Source organism: Eutrema salsugineum, unplaced genomic scaffold (genome assembly GCF_000478725.1).
Source record: "Eutrema salsugineum unplaced genomic scaffold, Eutsalg1_0 scaffold_16, whole genome shotgun sequence".
NCBI classification, from domain to species: domain Eukaryota; kingdom Viridiplantae; phylum Streptophyta; class Magnoliopsida; order Brassicales; family Brassicaceae; genus Eutrema; species Eutrema salsugineum.
The window spans coordinates 643,969-662,440 of record NW_006256858.1 but is presented as its reverse complement, the minus strand read 5'-3'; the positions used below and the strand labels follow the sequence as shown (position 1 = coordinate 662,440).

The window sequence follows — 18,472 nt, the reverse complement described above, 5'->3', positions numbered from 1 at the left end:
ATTGAAGAAATTAAATTTATATTAATTTAATTGAAGATGAATAATAGATTTTTTGAAGAAAAAAAGTATAGTTTTCTAGGGATTTTCAAAGAGAAAAGTTGTTGATTTCGTGTAACTCAGAACTTCTTTTACCTTTTTCTTTGAAATTTGAACTATTGCCGCATATTTGAACTTCTTTTATACTTCTCTTCTTTTATATCGTTTTTGTGATCTCCGCGAACGATTCTAAATTATTTGTAGAATATCTTTGAATTTGATCAGATATTTTGGAGCTCAGAACTTGTCAAGTCGCATATACGAAGTAACATTTAGTTGATCCGCGAATAGCTTGATAGATTAAATTATGTATTGGGCTGATTATTAATTTGGCTCAATTTCGAATATTATTATAATTAAAATAAATTATATTTTTGCTGGATTTTGTGGGCCGGTTTGGGCCGGGCCGGATGTGAAAAATCCAGCTCCCACAGGTTAGGAAAACCCAATCTCTTTCATGGTTAGTTGAATCGATTGTGATTCTTCTTCATACACAACAATCTTCTTCATTACTTTTGCGCCGCGTTGTCTCTCTCAAAAATTCCCTCTTACCTCTCCATCAATTTCCTCCAAAGCAAGTATTCAATCTTAATCCGAAATTGGTTTCGCCATCTCTCAGGTTTGTCTCGAATCCCTAAGTTACTCAAGCGAACATTGATAAGTCTAAATGTTCCCGTCATGTTCGTATTTCACAGCTGGTAGAAAATTTACCTAGAATTGTCTGGGTTTATTTATCTTGGGTAAATGGTTGTGTTTAAAACCGGGTTTTTGGGGATGCTTTTATCGGTTAATAGCCACCGGATAAGATTGATTTGCATTTATGTTCTTACCAAGTTGGATCAGATATGCATCTATATCAGATCATGGGACATTTCTTTCACTTTGTAGCTTGTTAAACCTTCATATGGAAATAAATCTAATATCTTTGAGAATGTTGAGCTATTAGGGACATGTACATTCCACTGAATCTACTCTCATTTTTTGGTTTGTTCCTTTTGATTTTCTGTGGAGACAGTGGTGAAACGTTTTGAGGATTCTGTTGAAGATCCTCTAGGAAATGGAATGCAACAAGGATGAAGCGAAAAGAGCAATGGATATTGCTGAGAGGAAGGTCACAGAAAAGGATTACGATGGTGCTAAAAAATTCGCTAACAAAGCTCAGAACTTGTATCCCCAGCTAGATGGTTTGAAACAGTTGTTGATGACTGTTGATGTTTATATCTCTGGAGAGAAACAAATAAACGGAGAGGCTGATTGGTATGGTATCCTTGGTGTTGATCCTTTGGCTGATGATGAAGCAGTGAGAAAACAGTATCGGAAATTAGCTCTTTTGCTCCATCCAGATAAAAATAAGTGTAAAGGTGCAGAAGGTGCGTTTAAGCTGCTTTCTGAAGCTTGGAGTATACTATCTGACAAGGTTAGGAGGTTCTCATATAACATAAAGAGGCTTAAAGAAGCTCAACAAAGATTCACAACAACACAGAGTGGGATTCCACCAAGGTCTTACGGGTTTCAAAATGTAAAAGAGTTTGTGGTTTCGAATGCTAGGGCTAGAACTAAGCCTTCTGCTCGTATGGATAGATCCCGCACGGATCCGCCTGCTTCGGTTCAGAAGGAGAGTAGTACGTTTTGGACAATGTGTAACAGGTGCAAGACGCAATATGAGTACTTGAGAGTTTATCTTAACCAGACTTTGCTTTGTCCAAACTGTCGTGAGGGTTTCATTGCAGCTGAGAAAACTGCGCCTGCAAGTGTTCCGAAGCCAGCCAACCAACAGCAACGGAGTTCCAAAAATCAAGCTGCAACCAAAAACTCGTCTGGTGCTTCAACGGGGAGAGAGTCTAAACCATCTGTTAGCCATGGTTTTCGGTGCGAATCTTTGTCAAGGATGGACGGTTCTAATAGCCGAAACGTCACAAATCAAGCTACGAATGTAGTTCAGCAAGCACGAGATGGATTGAAAAGAGAGTTTGGGGAGTCGCAAGAAAGGGATACTGCTAGAGGATTCACAAACTCGGATCTGAGGAATCTTAAAAGGTCAAAGACCGATGATTCCCATATGTTTGGTCCATTTAATCCTCCCAAAGGAAATCCTGAAATGCTAAACATCATAGGCTCTCGTCATGCTACTCATATACCAGGAATGATATTACCTTGTGACATAACAAAAGCGCTTATGAAGAAGGTTCAGGAAGATATATCTAAGAGATTTTCGAAGATAGCCTCTGTAATGGTAGAGGATGTGAAAGCAAACGAAAAGGAGAAAAAGAGCATGAAAGCAACAAGCAAGATGAATAGCAAGGCAAGTGAGGTTGAAATAAAGAGTGGGCCACCCGAGGAAGTTTCCAAGGACTCAGAGATGGTTGACGAAGTAAATGCAATCGTTGTTCCGGATTCAGACTTTCACAACTTTGATCTGGACCGATCTGAAAACTCATTTGAAGACGATCAGATTTGGGCTGCTTATGACGATGATGATGGAATGCCTCGGTTTTATGCCCGCATCCAAAAGGTGATTTCTTTGAATCCCTTTAAGATGAGAATCAGCTGGCTTAACACCAAAAGCTGCAGAGAGTTTGGTCCTATAGACTGGGTAGGCTCTGGTTTTGCTAAATCATGTGGGGATTTTAGGTCAGGGAGGTATGAGTCAACGGATACACTAAACGCCTTCTCACATAAAGTTGATTTCACCAAAGGTGCAAAAGGACTCCTTCGTATTCTCCCCAAAAAGGGACAAGTTTGGGCATTGTATCGAAACTGGTCCTCTGAGTGGGACAAGGATACCCCTGATGAAGTCATACACAAGTACGACATGGTGGAAGTTCTTGATGACTACACTCACGACAAGCAAAATGTTACCGTGACTCTCTTACTTAAAGCTGAAGGATTCAGGGCGGTTTTCCGCAGGAGCACAGATCAGAAGGATGTGAGAAAGATTGCAAAGGAAGAAATGTTTAGGTTCTCTCACCAAGTGCCTCACTACATTCTCACAGGGGAAGAAGCTGATAATGTACCAGAGGGTTGTCTGGAACTAGACCCGGCTGCAACTCCTTGTGAATTATATAAGGTGAGTTTTTTATGACATTTATTTTGACAGATGGGCTGTCTGGTTTCTCTTTGGAGATTCTTCAGTCGGGGCTGATAACATTTAATATCATAAGATCGTACACTTATGGGAAAGGAAAAGAGAGAAACCCTTATCTCTTTTCGTTTCCATATTTTAGGGTTATCCCCACAGTGTCCTTATTGATAATGATCGGTATGATATATGCAGTGGTCGCACCATTAATGCTCCCCTTCCTTGTTGGCTATTTTTTCCTTGGATACATTGTCTACTTCAACCAGGTCTAGCTTTTTTAAAACCCTCTTTTAAGATCTGTGATTGTTTTCACAAAATACTGGGCATTACTAACGTTACTCTGGTTTCCATTTTTTTTTTTTCTACAGATGGAAGATGTGTACGAGACTACATATGATACTTGCGGTCGATTCTGGCCATTCATTCATCACTCTATCTTCGTCTCACTAATTCTTATGCAAGTCACCATGGTGAGTCTCTTTGGGCTCAAGTGAAAGCCATCTGTAGCAATTGCTAAGATGACGAAGTAAATTTCTAATCTCATTTAATTTTGCTGTTAAACAGAGAGCCTCGCTAGGGTAAGAGTATTATAGTACCTCCGAGTTAATTGCTTTGAAATCAATTGCTTTTCTACTCAGCTCGTCATTGCTTGGTTGTTTGTGTTCTGCTTTCTGTTGTAGTATTATATTTTCTTGTGCCAAGCTTCCACAACCGTGCAATATCAGGAATTTCTTGCTCGAAAACAAGTTTTGTTGCAAAAAAAAACGAATGAGAATTAGGTAATATGTTACAAGCCAAACCAGTCCATAAAATACTTCTGCCTAGGGACAAAACGATGGTAATGAAATGTTTCATCAAATTTGAGAGAAAAAAAAAGACCTAGTAATGATGTATGCACGATGAAACACAGAATGATTTGATTGGTTGTGTGGATGTTCCTCGTTATGACGTTTCTTCTTTATTGAATTTGAGCCTGTCAAGAATATTCTGCATTAGCTTCACCAGATTCTTCAGCTTGCTATTGTATTGATACAGTATCCAGACCAGCGAATGTGATGTTTTCAGGCTTTTCCTTCGATGTAGCACCTATACATGTTTGACTGTGCATAGACTTTATTAAACATAAGTAATTGAAAAAAAAAGAGAGGCTTCTAACAACACTACAAGGAATTATTGTTTTGTATGTTTTGTTCATTTGATATGCTTACTTGTGCTACTATGTACTTTTTGTAGGTGCGTTGATAATCTTGATCGAGCTTTTTTAGTCGCTCCTTGGCTTCTTCAACTGCTGCCTGCACAATAGAGTCAACGCAGGGTGATACCTCGCTGCAGTAAAGTTCCTGTGAAGTCTCTTTAGTATAGTTGCCTCCAATACTAACAACATTATTGGATATTTTGCTGGCATTGTTGAGCAGAGTAGTAATCTCCTTGCCTCTGGCTTTGATATTTTCAAAAGCTTCTCTTAACTCTTGAGTCTTATAATTTAATTAGCAAAAATGTTTTATATAAAAAGTCTTGTTTTCTTGTGTTATTTATATAAATCAATTATCTTTATAGACCCCGTACGAATCCGTTTGCATTATGTTGAACAGAGACTTGACTACTCATTTTCTGAGGTGCAACTCAAGATTTACACAGATATGCTGATTATGCCTCACAAGCTTCTCTGTGTTCTTTGGTTCTTCAATTATTTCTTGGCGAGCAAATAAACAACTCGCTGTCTCAAGATCAATTGCAGAAGGGTGAGTTAGTATGGTTTGACTAACTTATTGCAGGAACTTGGTATTCCTCTGGTTAACTCTACGCCAGGATTTTCAAGATATTTCATGTGGAGCAAATGTTATTAGTAGTGTTCAATACTTTTGTCTCACTTTGAGGAGAAATTTTGTGATCTAGTATCAATCAAGTGTGTAATTCGATGTGTAAAGCTATATTTTGGTTTAAGACTCCAGTCTGTGATGGTCTAACCTTGATAGAAAAAGAAATCGATGAATGTACTTTGGTATTTAATCAGATTAACCGAAGTGAACCAAATAGAATTTACTAAAAAAGAGATGTTAAAACATTGAATTAAGTCTAATTTTCGATTTTTGAACACAATGTACAGTATTTTTTCTATACACTCTTAACTCTGAACCGAAAAGGCAACCCAAACCGAAACTCGATCTAAACCTGGACGGCTGGACCTAAACCAAATGATCTAATACGATATCGGTTTTAGTTTGTACTGTTTTGTCAAGGAAAACCGCAAACCCGGATAACTCGAACCGGATCAAATTTCGCTTATAAAAACTCAAAAAGAAAAACAAATCGCTCGTCTTTCCGGATTTGCGCGCCGCGTCGTGCCCTACTTGACTCAAACTCCATCAACCTACCCAAGCAAGCTTTTGTCCATATTCGATCTTAATCCCAATTTTGCTTTCGTGTCTCTCAGGTTTGTTTCCAGTCTCAAAGTAATTTAACTGAGTCTACTTGTTCTGATTCTGTTTCGTAATGCACTGACTCATTGAAACCAGTGATTGAATCGTTGCGTCGAATTGACTGCTCTCTGAGGCAGAACCCTAATTTAGGGTGAGGGGCTTTGTTGAAAACCAGCCTTGAGCTAGTCTGAAAAATTATTCGAGTTTGCTTGCTAGAAAATATGATTAATGTCTGTTTTGATTATGATTTCTCGTTGATGAATCATGTAATTTTAAATCCTACATGATTTTGATTTACTCATCAATTTTCAGATACAGGCTTAAATGTGTCAGAAGAAGGAGAAACCAAGTGGAAAAGATTCGAAAGAGAAGAAACCAAAGCAGAGTTCATCATCCACATCCAAGAATGATCAAAATACTTCATCCTACACTGATGGCATAAATTTTCCTCCTCAGGAAGTCGAAGAGGAAGGCGATGAGAAGGAGGGAAAGATGGAAGCAAGGAGGAATCAGAGGAGCGAACAAATGCAGACTGATACCTCCGTGACTGATGATAAGAAACAAAAGAAGCTAGAGAAGAAGAAGAAAGAAAGATTAGCGAATGCAAAGATCAGTGAGGACTTGAAGAACGACCGTGATGCATTCACGGTTGTTATTGGAAGCAAAGCTTCGGTGCTCGAAGGAGAAGACACAGCTGATGCGAATGTTCAAGATATATCCACCGGTTCTTTTTCCGTTTCGGTTTGTGGGAAAGAACTCATGAAGAACGTATCTTTGAAGCTATCACATGGAAGAAGGTATGGTTTTGTAGGGAAGAATGGAACTGGGAAGTCTTCACTGTTGAAGCTTTTAGAATGGAGGATGATTCCAGTTCCCAAGAATATCAGTGTTCTTCTCGTCGACCAAGAAGTGCCTAGTGGTGAAACGAGTGCTCTGGACTTAGTTGTTTCCGCCAATGAAGAGTTGGTTAAGCTACGTGAAGAGGATAAAGCTCTGCAGAAGGATTCGTCTTCTGGAGTAGATGATGATGATTCTGGAGAAAAGCTTGCTGAATTGTACAAGAGGCTAGAGGATTTGGGGTCAGATTCTGCTGAACCACGTGCGTCCAAGATTCTTGCGGGCTTAGGTTTCACAAACGATATGCAAGTGCGTGCAACTCAATCGTTCAGTGGTGGCTGGAGGATGAGAATATCGTTAGCTAGAGCTCTCTTTATGCAACCTAGTCTTTTGTTGTTAGATGAACCCACAAACCATCTCGACCATAAAGCTGTTTCATGGTTAGAAGAGTACTTGTGTTCCTTGAAGAAAACGCTTGTTGTTGTCTCACATAACCCGGACTTCCTCAACAAAGTCTGCACAAATATAATACATCTGCATGACAAGAGTCTCGACTTCTTTCGTGGTAATCACGACGATTTCAAATTTGCATATGAGAAGCAATGCAATGAGGTGAAGAAAAAGTTTGAGATTCAAAGGAAACGAGATGAAGCAGCTAAGAGGTCTGGAAACAAGGCTCAACAGGAGAAGTTTGCAGAGAGAAAAACAGCTAAGGGTAAGACAAAGGGTAAGGAGATGGATGAAGAAGGCCCAACACCACTAAAACCTCCAAGAAAGCTGAAAAGTATCGTGTTAGATTTTCCAGAACCAACCAAACTCCCTGATCCTCTTCTGAAACTAAAGGTTAGCTTCTGGTACACTGAAAAGCCAGAGTTCAAGCTCTTAGATGTTGATCTATGTATCAATATGGGTACACGGGTCGCTATAGTTGGGCCAAACGGAGCTGGAAAGTCCACTCTGTTGAAACTTATTGCGGGAGATTTAGTTCCAACCGAAGGTGAAGTGTTAAGAAGCCAGAAGCTGAGGATTGGCATGTACTCTCAGCACTTTGTTGACCAGTTAACTATGGAGGAAACACCGGTTAAGTATCTTCTCCGCCTTTGTTCTGACCAAGAGGAATTTAGCAAGGAAGAACCGGTACGTGCAAAACTAGGCAAGTTTGGGCTACCAGGTCACAGACACGTAGCTTCAATCTCGGAATTGTCAGGAGGAGAAAAGGCTAGAGTTGTGTTAGCCTCGATCTCAATGTCGAAGCCACACATTCTGCTTCTTGACGAGCCAACAAATCACTTAGACGAGCAGACTAAAGATGCGTTGGCGAAAGCATTAGATGAGTTCACAGGAGGAGTTGTGTTGGTGAGTCACGAGCCGGGACTCGTATCACTTGTCTGTAAAAATGTGGACAAGAGTGAAATTTGGGTCGTAGAGGACGGAACCGTGACTGTCTTCCCAGGCTCATATGAAGAGTACAAGGAAAATCTATAAACAGAAACCAACACAGAGGTTGATGGATGAATTTTGTATTTGTTGCCTTGTTGGCTTCTAAGACAAACTCACTCTCCTTTGTATTTATTAACACTTGAGAAGTCGTAAACGATTTATTTTAGCCATCGTGTTTTTTTCTCATCATCTATGCGTTGCGTGATAATTAAGGTTAAATGTTAATGACATGACACCATATGCATAACATCTATGAAACTAGACTATTTAGGCTGCATAGATTTTTATGAAACTGAATCTTGAATTTTCGAACGATAATGGTGATGAGTTTGGTAGATGCAAAATCTTAATCGTCGGCTCTTTTATGCCATGCTGATTAGGCCTAGGTTTTATTAAAATTCAAAACGGAGATCGTATAAAAAAATATGGTACAGGTTTTGGTTACAACTATTTTAAAACCGAATCACTTGAACTTAAACCGAAAGGAAACCAGATTTTGACCACTGTCACCACCCTTTGTACAATATATCGGTTCGGTTCAGTATCTTTTCTTTTCCTACAATTTCTATTTGTGCAACTCCGGTTCAATGAGAGACTTTGGGCCGAATTGCTTTAAAAATTAGAAAAGGGTTAAAACCCAATCTCTTTCATTGTTACCTCGATTGTGATTCTTCTTCATACAACAATCTTCTTCATTGCTTTTGCGCCGCGTTGTCTCTCTCAAAACTCCCTCAACCTCTCGATCAATTCCTCCAGAGCAAGTATTCAATCTTAATCCGAATTTGGTTTCGCCATCTCTCAGGTTTGTCTCGAATCCCAATAGTAACTCAAGCGAAGATTGATTAGTCTAATTGTTCCCGTCATGTTCGTATTTCACAGGTGGTAGAAACTTTACCTAGATTTGTCGAGATATATTTATCTTGAGAGTATATAGATTTGGAATCCAAAATTTTCTCGTGATGATTTAGGTAAACGAAACCCAGTAATTGAAACCTCTGGATCGAGTTAGTAGAATCCCTAATTAGGGGGCTCTGTTCAGAATCAGAACCAGCTCTGAGTTTCGAAGATTGTCGAGTTGTTTGCTACATAATATGATATCTGTCTGGTTGATTTTGATTTCTCGTTGATAAGTATGTAATTGGAGCTAGGAAAAAAAATCCCCAAAATTTATATGATTCTGATTACTCATCGGCTTTTATAAAAAGAAATTGTCGTCTCATGTCAGATACAGATTTAAATGGGTAAGAAGAAGTCAGATGAGAGTGGGAAGCCAAGTGGAAAAGATTCTTCTAAAGAACCGAAAAAGGAGAAACTATCAGTCTCAGCGATGCTTGCAAGCATGGAGCCGAAAGATGATAAACCCAAGAAAGCTTCATCATCCAGAGCCTCTTCTTCATCCAGAGCCGCTTCATCATCCAGAGCCAGGACTGTTCCAAATAAAGGTTACATGGAAGACATAGATCTTCCTCCTTCATCAGAAGAAGACGAGGGCACTTCTGATGGGGAACAGAAACAGAAGTTAAAGCAGAAGAGCGAACAGAGGCATCTTGATATCTCTGTGACCAATAAGGAACAGAAGAAGCGAGAGGCCAAAGAAAAAGCAGTTCTCCAGGCTGCAGAGCTTGCAAAGAGGGAGGCCTTGAAGGACGACCATGATGCATTCACGGTTGTTATTGGAAGCAAGACTTCCGTGCTCGAAGGAGAAGACATGGCTGATGCGAATGTTAAAGATATAACGATAGATTCTTTTTCCGTCTCTGCGCGAGGTAAAGAACTTTTGAAGAATGCATCAGTCAAGATTTCACATGGAAAAAGGTACGGATTGGTCGGGCCGAATGGAATGGGGAAGTCTACACTGTTAAAGCTTTTAGCATGGAGGAAGATTCCAGTTCCGAAGAATATTGATGTTCTTCTTGTTGAGCAAGAGGTGGTCGCTGATGAAAAGAGTGCTCTGGAAGCAGTTGTTTCTGCCAATGAAGAGTTGGTTAAGCTAAGGGAGGAGGTTGCAGCTCTGCAGAATTCGTCTTCTGGAGCTGACGGAGATAATGGTGACGAAGATGATGATTCTGGAGAGAAGCTTGCTGAATTGTATGAGAGGCTAGAGATCTTGGGGTCAGATGCTGCTGAAGCACAGGCTTCCAAAATACTTGCGGGGTTAGGTTTCACAAAAGATATGCAAGTCCGTGCAACTCAATCGTTCAGTGGTGGCTGGAGGATGCGAATATCGTTAGCTAGAGCTCTCTTTGTGCAACCTACTCTTTTGTTGTTAGATGAACCCACCAACCATCTCGACCTGAGAGCTGTTCTCTGGTTAGAGGAGTATCTGTGTCGCTGGAAGAAGACGTTGGTAGTTGTTTCACATGACCGAGACTTCCTCAACACTGTCTGCACTGATATAATACATTTGCATGACCAGAATCTCCACTTCTATCGTGGTAACTTCGATAGTTTCGAAACTGGATATGATCAGCGACGCAAGGAGATGAACAAAAAGTTTGAGAAATATGAGAAACAGGTTCAAGCAGCTAAGAGATCTGGAAACCGTGCTCAACAGGAGAAGGTAAAGGACAGGGCCAAGTTTGCTGTGGCGAAAGAAGCATCCAAGAGTAAAGCAAAGGGTAAGGCGATAGATGAGGATGGCCCAGCACCGGAAGCTCCGAGGAAGTGGAGAGATTATAGCGTGGAGTTCCATTTTCCAGAACCAACCGAGCTCACTCCTCCTCTTCTGCAGTTGATTGAGGTTAGCTTCTGCTACCCCAATAGGGCAGATTTCAGGCTCTCAGATGTTGATGTAGGAATTGATATGGGTACACGGGTCGCTATAGTTGGGCCTAATGGAGCTGGAAAATCTACTCTTTTGAATCTACTTGCGGGAGATTTAGTTCCTACCGAGGGTGAAGTGAGAAGAAGCCAGAAGCTGAGGATTGGCAGATATTCTCAGCACTTTGTTGACCTGTTAACAATGGGGGAAACACCGGTTCAGTATCTTCTTCGCCTTCATCCAGACCAAGAGGGATTTAGCAAGCAAGAGGCGGTGCGTGCGAAGCTGGGCAAGTTTGGACTAGCAAGTAACAATCACTTAACTGCGATTGCGAAATTGTCTGGTGGACAAAAAGCTAGGGTTGTGTTCACTTCAATCTCAATGTCTAAGCCACACATTTTGCTTCTTGACGAGCCTACGAATCACTTAGACATGCAGAGTATAGATGCGTTAGCAGAGGCACTAGAGGAGTTCAGTGGAGGAGTGGTGCTTGTGAGTCACGACTCGAGACTCATATCACGTGTGTGTCAGGATGAAGAGAAGAGTCAGATTTGGGTTGTAGAAGACGGAACAGTGTCTTTCTTCGATGGCACATTTGATGAGTACAAAGAAGATCTTCAAAGAGAAATCAGAGAAGAGGTTGATGAGTGAAGTTTTGTTGTTGGCTTCTAATGGTAAAACAGTAAACTCAACTCCTTTTTATATTCAGAACAGACTTGAAAACTTTTGGACAAATTTTATTTCTTTTAGACATTGTGTGTTTTCATCATACATATATGCGTTAATGATATGACACTAAATTCCTCTTCCCCGTTTTACATATTCGAGTGTAGTATTATGTTTTAATTTAGTTGTCTGAAAATTTTCTCTTGTTTAAATAGCCTCTACAGAATCCATAAAACAAATTTGTCAAGTTATTTGGTGTTACATCTCTTATTACAAAAATTCGAAAATTCTAATCTTCAAAACAAACATTTTTGCCGGTTTTTTCTTGGGTTCGTTTAGCACGAACATAAGGAGCCAACCATTTGTTTAACACATACTCTGCTCTCCTCCATGGCGGCACGGGAAGCCCTTTTTTCTTCATGCTTTTCTTTGCAGCATCAGACACAACAAACACAATCTTCTTTAGCCGATCCACTTGTCCCACAAAAACGTAAGGAAGTGTTTGTGATATCGACTTATAGGTCTTGGTAGGTCGAGCAATCTGGAATTTCGACTTGAAATCAATGTCGATCAACACTCTTTCTCCTCCAATCATCACATCCAAATAATTATATTCTCCTGTTACCATGGCTTTGCAGTTATTATAACTTTAAGGTGGATCAGATGAAAAACAAAAACAAAATTAGAAGAAACGTACCAGCAAGACAAACAAGCTTTCTCGATTGCTTCCAACGAGATTTGCATATTGCTGCATCGTAGCCTAAAGCCACCAATTCATCAACCAGAGTTTGCAACTTTGAATCGTGATTGTTCTTCTCGACGATCTCAGTCGTCTTTTGCACCAGGTCCCTCTCTCCCTCGGAGATGTTAGCACAAAGAAGCAGATTCTACAACAAAAAAAAAAAAAAAAAAAATCTTCGAAATTGTGTATACAATCATAATTTTGCTTAAACGTTAATCAAACAAACCTTGACGCTTCTAAGAAATCCCCCAGATGAGGAATATTCTTTTTCAGAGGAGCTATCGGTGCCACTCCCGCTGAAACAGTTGTTGCAGCTGTTGCGGCCACCACACCGTTGTTCTCCACTGTCGGGATCCTCCATGTAGTTCTGAACCAACTTTCTCAGACAAACAGAGCTTGGTTCGAACTCATCTCCATTGTCTCTCGAGAGCGATTGATTTCCAACTGATATGTTTTTCAGGCTAAACTGTCGCTCAAAGAGCTGTTTCAGTCGCGATTTCGGCATCTGACTCATCGCTGGTGGGAAAGGTGTCTCCTTTGCTACCCCATCGCCGATGATCGGTTGGATTCTTGTACGGTACGGCATTTTTTTTTCAAGTTTCTCTCAAGCAAATATTTTAAGAGGGAGTTTTTTCTTGTACCTGCAAAAGTCTCAGAGAAGTCAAACAAATATTTGCTTAGGGAAAAAAAAATATTAAAAAATAATAATATATATAGAGGGACGTAAAGCAAAATGAGAAGAAACAAGTTTCACAATCAAGACAAACAAAAAAATATAAGGGTTCCTTGGTAATTGGTATAAATTGTTCTTGTACACTTTAACTTTAAAATCAATCTTACAAAAATTTTACTGTTCAAATAAAAACTGTGGTTTAAAAAATATAATTGAAAAATGTGACTTTAGAAAATTAAGAATTTTAGAGAGTAAGAAAATGAGCAGTTCAAATTTTAAAACATTAGAGAAAAAAAGCATACTTAACAAAATTTTGACTTTTAAATCTTTAAAAAAAAAATCCGAAAAGTCTAACACCAAACACACCATAATTGAGAAAATCCAAACTGTTATGATCAGTACATATTTAAATTTTGGCTAAGAACATTTAAAAAAAAAACTTAAAGATCTAACTAGAAAAACAAAAAAAGATAAAAAGGGAAATACTACTCATATTGAGAGTTCTTAGATACTAATAACAACACAAACACACATGAGAAATTGATGAGAATCACAATTCCATCTAAATTCTTTCATTCTGAACTGGATGACATCTGAGGCAAACCAATTTGAATCATTGTAATAATATATGGAATAGTTTGCGCAAAAAAGAAAATATATAATCAAAGTCTGAGTGATAGTATTTACTTAGATCTCGCCTAATGTATACAATGCTGGATTTTTTTTTTCTTTTTTTTAATCAAGCAAGAACTTTCAGAAAAAAAACTAATCTTTGAGAGAGATTTGGTTTTGGTCGATTTGTCGATCTCTCGATATTGATATTCTTATATAACTTTTCACACATGTTAAAGAAACTAGTTTTTGTAGTAATAAGTCACGGCAAAACCAATAATAAGTTGACGCGTGTACACATAAAACTATATTTTGATGTAAATCAATGTACCGGACTATATTTACGTCTACAATGATTTTTTGTTATACGCGAATCAATATTATCTTTACATAATAAAAAAGTTCAAAGTAAATTTATCTTACCAAATTATTATATGTAAAGTTCATAAATTCTAATAAACTTAACAGTAATAAATTATATACTATAAAACAAAACTGAGAACAATAAATAGTTTTAGTCAAATTGCATTCATCTTGTCTACAATATTAATTGTATTGCATAATAAAACAAATAGAACACAAATCATAATCCTAACATATTTAAGACGTAACGACTGTAAATCACAAAGTCTTTTAATAACAACTCATTCATTACAAAGATTTTTCTCTGTAAATCTAAAATCATTTAAACTATTGCCTCATATGAGGTGAATATTATCATCAATTATGAAATCAACATTGTTAGTATATTAAGTAGTAACATAACTCCATCTTTGTTCAAGATACGATTCCAATACTAAGTAAATGCATACTCGAGTGAGTGAGCGAAGACGAACATCACCAAAAACATTTTTTTCCATTCCTGATAAAATAAAAATGGATAAATTTTGATGTTTGCAAACTTGAAACGCCAATATGCTGTCTTTTGGATTCTCAGTAATCTCCATTAGTTAATAAGAGTAAGAGTCCATTTGAATTCATATAGATTAGTTAGATGAAGAACTTGATTTAATGTCTCTTTTTTTTGTTTGATGACTTTATTCACTTTTATAAAATGTTATCGCTAGAGAGTCGCAATCTATCTGACTGACTTTTTTTTTTTTTTTTTAAAATAGTGAATAAAAGCTCATAAACAAATTTGTGGAGGGTATAATGGCAAAATGAGAAAAACATTTTGAAGTTCCAAGCAAAATTTTTACCGCCTAGTGTAAGGTTCCCTCCAAGATTTTTAAAATATTTAAAAACTCCCACCAAACTTGCAATTTTAAAACTCCCACCCCATTCAATTAGTCCAGATTTCGTTTCTTCGTCCTTTCATTTTTCTCTCGTTATCTCAGGTACTTGGTCTCTCTTCTCTCTCTCTCCACGAATCGGGATTTGCTTGTGTTTATCGACCAAACGCTCCAGATCTTGTGTTGTTTGGTGTAGTCTTCTATTAGATTCTCCGATTCTTCGTGCTTCTACAATAGATCTGGTACATAATCTTGTTTTCTTGTTTTTGTTTGAATATGTATGGTTAGATCTAGAAAAAGGCAGCATCAATTTCAGCGAACATGGCGGGCAAGGGAGGGAAAGGGCTTGTAGCTGCAAAGACGATGGCTGGTAACAAGGACAAAGACAAGGACAAGAAGAAACCCATATCTCGCTCTGCTCGTGCTGGTATTCAGGTAATTCCCTCAAACCAGTACAAATTGAGATATTTAGGACAAAGATCTGTGTATTTGGTTTATGTAAAAGCGACAGTGTTATTTTTTTCAAAGTACAAATGTTTCTTTTGCCATGCCTTACTTGCGTTTATGTGTTCCCAATGTTTGACTTAATTTTTAAAATGTTATTCTGTAGATCTAAAAATTCTTTTTTATTTGTGTGTAGCTATTTATTGGTTGCTGGTTGCGTTGAATACTTGTATATCTCAGTCTATATATTGTTGTTTTGTCATATGTTAGGACTTAGGAGCCCCCAAGTTGTTTAGCTAGTATTTTAAAAGTCCCAAAGATTTCAATTCTCTGAAGCTTAATTTTTGTACTCACGAGGCCATATGGGTTTTGTTTGGGATTAGAGCCATGCTATAGTAAACTGTTTTTCATCTGCTTTTTGAATGAAGCTTAATATCAAATAAAGTTTGTTAAGATGAATTTATCTGCCTCATAAGAAACCTTTTGAGTATAATTATGGTAATCATTGTATAGACGTTTTGCATACCATACATGTTCTGTTTTCCTTGTCACCTATCTCTACTCTGTTATGATATTTAATGTAGTGCATAGCCATACAAGTAGAAAGATCGGTCTTATGATGTTGAGGCTTTCTTTGCTTTCTAATTGTATGAAATCTCACTTGGATGCTGTTTGAATTTTTATTTTTATTTTTTTAGTTTCCAGTGGGCCGTATTCATAGGCAACTCAAGACTAGAGTTTCTGCACATGGAAGAGTTGGTGCCACTGCTGCTGTTTACACGGCTTCGATTCTTGAGTACCTAACTGCAGAAGTTCTTGAGTTAGCTGGAAACGCGAGCAAAGATCTGAAAGTGAAGAGGATAACTCCAAGGCACTTGCAGTTGGCTATCAGAGGAGATGAGGAGCTTGACACGCTCATCAAAGGAACCATTGCTGGAGGAGGTGTGATCCCTCACATCCACAAGTCTCTCATCAACAAAACCACCAAGGAGTGATCTGTTTCTTAAACCATTGAGGTTCTGTGATTTGCTATAGTTAGTTGTTTATGATGTTTGTGTTTGTTTAGTGTCGGACTGCTTTTCCTTTTCTTATTAGTTCCTTGATAAATGTTGCTCTCTCCTGGACATCCTCAGGTGTACATGAGTTAATTTGAACTCTTAGGCTTCTCGTTTGAGCAAATGTTAAATCAGGAAATGTTAATTGGGTTGTATTGAAGTTCCATGCTCTTGTGATTTGCTTCTGTCAAGTGACAAGTAAACCATTTTCAGTGATTTATTGACCGAGGAGATCATTTGGTCCCATGCAGAGTGCCCTTGATATATAAGAGCTTGTATACGAAGAATGCATTGTTCAAAGATTTTATTTTAACATGAAATGTAACATCAATCAACATTTATTAGATTTATGGATTCCAAATTGCGCTCACCAGACATAAACTAGGCTCGAATACACCAAATATTCATTGTAGATATAAGCACAATCCATTCATTTAAAAACAAAAAGACTTCAGTCACTTTTCGCTGACTCACAAGCGTTAAGGCTTTGTCATAATGTTAATTTCCTTTCTTAGTGTGCTTGAACTTGAAGAAACCAAAGAATCCAAAAAAGAGGAGACTGATAGCGATCTAAGTTCAATAGAAATGAACTTGTTGCCGGAAAATAAATTCAAGATTGGAATTCAGAGAAGTAATACACTACAAGAAAACATGCCATATTCTTACGAAAATTCCTACGAAAATTTCTACGAATGTATTTGGTAGAAATATTTTTCACCAATTATTTACGCAATTATGACGAAAAATAAAAGTGGTAAGAAATATGTAAAAAATTTCATACGAAAAAAATGTCAAAAAATGGTAGGATATATCCAACCAATAACCTACCAAATTTATTTTCGTAGAAAATACGGTCAAAAAATGTCAAAAAGTGGTAGGATACCAAATTTATTTTCGTAGAAAATATGTAAAATATTTTCGTAGAAAATATGGTAGGAAAGTTGTAGGATCCAATTGACTGTTACATTGATGGAAATTTCGTAGGAAATTGTTCTACGGATTTCTTACGAAATATTGTTTGTAGAAAAATCGAAAGAATTTTGTAGGAAAATATGTTTTTTTGTTTGTTCCACATAGAAAAGTTAAGAATTTAGATGAAGAAACTGCACTATAAATTAAAATTTTTCTACGGATTTTCTACGAAATAGCGTTTGTAGAAAAAATCGTAGGAATTTCGTAGGAAACTTATGTTTTTTTATTTGTCCCACATCGACAATCTAAGTTAATTAAGGTGAAGAAGTTGTTCTATAAATAAGAGTCTTCACTTTCTCTCCCTCTAACTAATAATTACTTAGTCAAATTTTAGGCTCATAGTAATTAGAGAATTTATTTTGTTTTTTGTATTTATTTCATAAATCAAATTTATAATTAATTTATATTTTAATTTAAATTCAATTTCCGATTTTAATTTAATTTGATTTTTATAAAATTATATTGGTAGGAAATTGGTAAGAAATTAGTAGTAAAAGATTAGTAAAAAAATCGTAGGAAATAGGTAAGTGATGTTTCGTAGGAAATTGAAAGGAACACTAATCGATAGAAAATGGTAGTAATTTGGTAGGAAAGTTCTACTAAAATTTCCGTAGGAAAACTATCCAACCAACATTTTTGTTGGAATTTTCCTACCATTTTTTTACCTTCTACAATTTCCGACGGCCGATTTCATATGACAAAATTTTGTAAGAATTTGGTAAAAAAGAGCCGTTTCCTACGTTTTTCTGGCGATATTTTCCGTAGGTTTTCGGCATGTTTTTTTGGTAGTGATAGTCTTAGTTAAATTAAAAATAAGAAAGAAATTTCTTGTTTGTTTGAAGTGTGATTATTTGATTAGGAAATCATAAAAATATTGCAAAGACGTGATTTGTGTTTAGTTTAGGAAATTTGAGATATATGTTAAGCTCATGACTCTCTTGAAAAGACACCCCAAAGAGAAGAAACTTGGAATTTTTTTTATGAGATTGCATAGTTGTTGATATGGTTATAATGGAATTTTGATTGAATGATTGTGGTTCTTTTTCTTTTTCTTGAAGAGTTTATGATAATACAACTGAAACCACTTAATTCCGATGGTGAATTAAAAGTTTATGGTGTAGCGGGTTTAGCTCTCATCGCTAGATTTTTTTTTCTCTTTCTTGAAGAGTTTCTGGCGCTATAATTGGTTGCGTGATTATGCATGTTTCCGAACAAGACTACAGTAGAATTAAAATTTTAAATAATCCGTGCAATTTAGGTATGCAATCCAAATACAAAACTCACGTCGGAGGATTACATAGTTATCCAAAGCTACCAAGTCAAGAATAAGCAAATACGAAATCACATTTTGCAAAGGCGTACAAATAGATTGCAAGCAATCATTACACAAAAGAAAAAGAAAAAGAAGCGAAAGTTAGAAAAATGAAATCAAATTAAACTCGGTAGCTTATTTAAGAATCGCAATTTACTGTTTTCAGTAATATGCAGGTGGGGGTGAAGTTT

General features: G+C 37.3%; 6 protein-coding genes across 10 annotated transcripts in view; 4 read left to right on the top strand and 2 right to left on the bottom strand.

The window, feature by feature from the left end:
• The first annotated feature begins 525 nt into the window (after positions 1-525).
• LOC18021215 lies at positions 526-4,664 on the top strand. The gene is made up of 5 exons (XM_006403500.2): positions 526-655; positions 1,052-3,103; positions 3,311-3,381; positions 3,484-3,585; positions 4,349-4,664. The coding sequence occupies exons 2-3, from the start codon at positions 1,094-1,096 to the stop codon at positions 3,323-3,325; spliced, it is 2,025 nt and encodes a 674-aa protein (XP_006403563.1). The 5' UTR covers positions 526-655; positions 1,052-1,093; the 3' UTR covers positions 3,326-3,381; positions 3,484-3,585; positions 4,349-4,664.
• On the bottom strand, positions 3,598-4,723 carry LOC112087787. The gene is given in 5 exon segments (XM_024157771.1): positions 3,598-3,936; positions 4,076-4,132; positions 4,135-4,215; positions 4,324-4,590; positions 4,682-4,723. Coding segments are annotated over 5 exon segments (681 nt in total). The 3' UTR covers positions 3,598-3,702.
• Positions 4,724-5,859: 1,136 nt separating this feature from the next.
• On the top strand, positions 5,860-7,857 carry LOC18021214 (ABC transporter F family member 4). The gene has a single exon (XM_006403499.1). It carries the CDS (start codon positions 5,860-5,862, stop codon positions 7,855-7,857), a length of 1,998 nt encoding a protein of 665 aa, XP_006403562.1.
• A 617-nt stretch (positions 7,858-8,474) lies between these two features.
• On the top strand, positions 8,475-11,395 carry LOC18021213 (ABC transporter F family member 4). Of its 3 annotated transcripts, none has more exons than XM_006403498.2 (2): positions 8,475-8,614; positions 9,044-11,395. In XM_006403498.2, the coding sequence occupies exon 2, from the start codon at positions 9,050-9,052 to the stop codon at positions 11,222-11,224; it is 2,175 nt and encodes a 724-aa protein (XP_006403561.1). In that variant the 5' UTR covers positions 8,475-8,614; positions 9,044-9,049; the 3' UTR covers positions 11,225-11,395. The 3 variants fall into 3 exon arrangements, with proteins under 3 accessions (XP_006403561.1, XP_006403560.1, XP_024013799.1); XM_006403497.2 differs by having other exon boundaries at positions 9,038-11,395; XM_024158031.1 differs by having other exon boundaries at positions 8,476-8,614; positions 8,692-11,395.
• A 133-nt stretch (positions 11,396-11,528) lies between these two features.
• Positions 11,529-12,567, bottom strand: LOC18021212. The gene is made up of 3 exons (XM_006403496.1): positions 12,208-12,567; positions 11,937-12,126; positions 11,529-11,857 (listed from the first exon to the last, which is right to left on the bottom strand). The coding sequence occupies exons 1-3, from the start codon at positions 12,565-12,567 to the stop codon at positions 11,529-11,531; spliced, it is 879 nt and encodes a 292-aa protein (XP_006403559.1).
• A 1,992-nt stretch (positions 12,568-14,559) lies between these two features.
• The window catches only part of LOC18021211 (histone H2A variant 1), a 5,541-nt gene continuing 1,628 nt past the window's right edge, over positions 14,560-18,472 (top strand). Inside the window, exons 1-3 of one of the 3 annotated variants that reach the window (XM_024158033.1) lie at positions 14,560-14,603; positions 14,787-14,933; positions 15,641-15,958. In XM_024158033.1, coding sequence (XP_024013801.1) covers positions 14,820-14,933; positions 15,641-15,937 — 411 coding nt within the window. In that variant the 5' untranslated portion in view covers positions 14,560-14,603; positions 14,787-14,819 and the 3' untranslated portion in view covers positions 15,938-15,958. Of the gene's footprint in view, positions 14,604-14,634; positions 14,691-14,786; positions 14,934-15,640; positions 16,067-18,472 lie in introns of those variants that run through there. The other 2 variants (XM_006403495.2, XM_024158034.1) reach the window with 2 other exon arrangements.

Bases quoted from the DNA above. Each gene is read 5' to 3' on its own strand.
- LOC18021215 (XM_006403500.2), top strand. From the start codon at position 1,094: ATGGAATGCAACAAGGATGAAGCGAAAAGAGCAATGGATATTGCTGAG.
- LOC18021214 (XM_006403499.1), top strand. From the start codon at position 5,860: ATGTGTCAGAAGAAGGAGAAACCAAGTGGAAAAGATTCGAAAGAGAAG.
- LOC18021213 (XM_006403498.2), top strand. From the start codon at position 9,050: ATGGGTAAGAAGAAGTCAGATGAGAGTGGGAAGCCAAGTGGAAAAGAT.
- LOC18021212 (XM_006403496.1), bottom strand. From the start codon at position 12,567: ATGCCGTACCGTACAAGAATCCAACCGATCATCGGCGATGGGGTAGCA. The intron at 12,127-12,207 runs GTTTGTTTGATT...TTTTTGTTGTAG, and splicing joins GATTTCTTAGAAGCGTCAAG to AATCTGCTTCTTTGTGCTAA. The intron at 11,858-11,936 runs GTACGTTTCTTC...CCATGGTAACAG, and splicing joins AAAGCTTGTTTGTCTTGCTG to GAGAATATAATTATTTGGAT.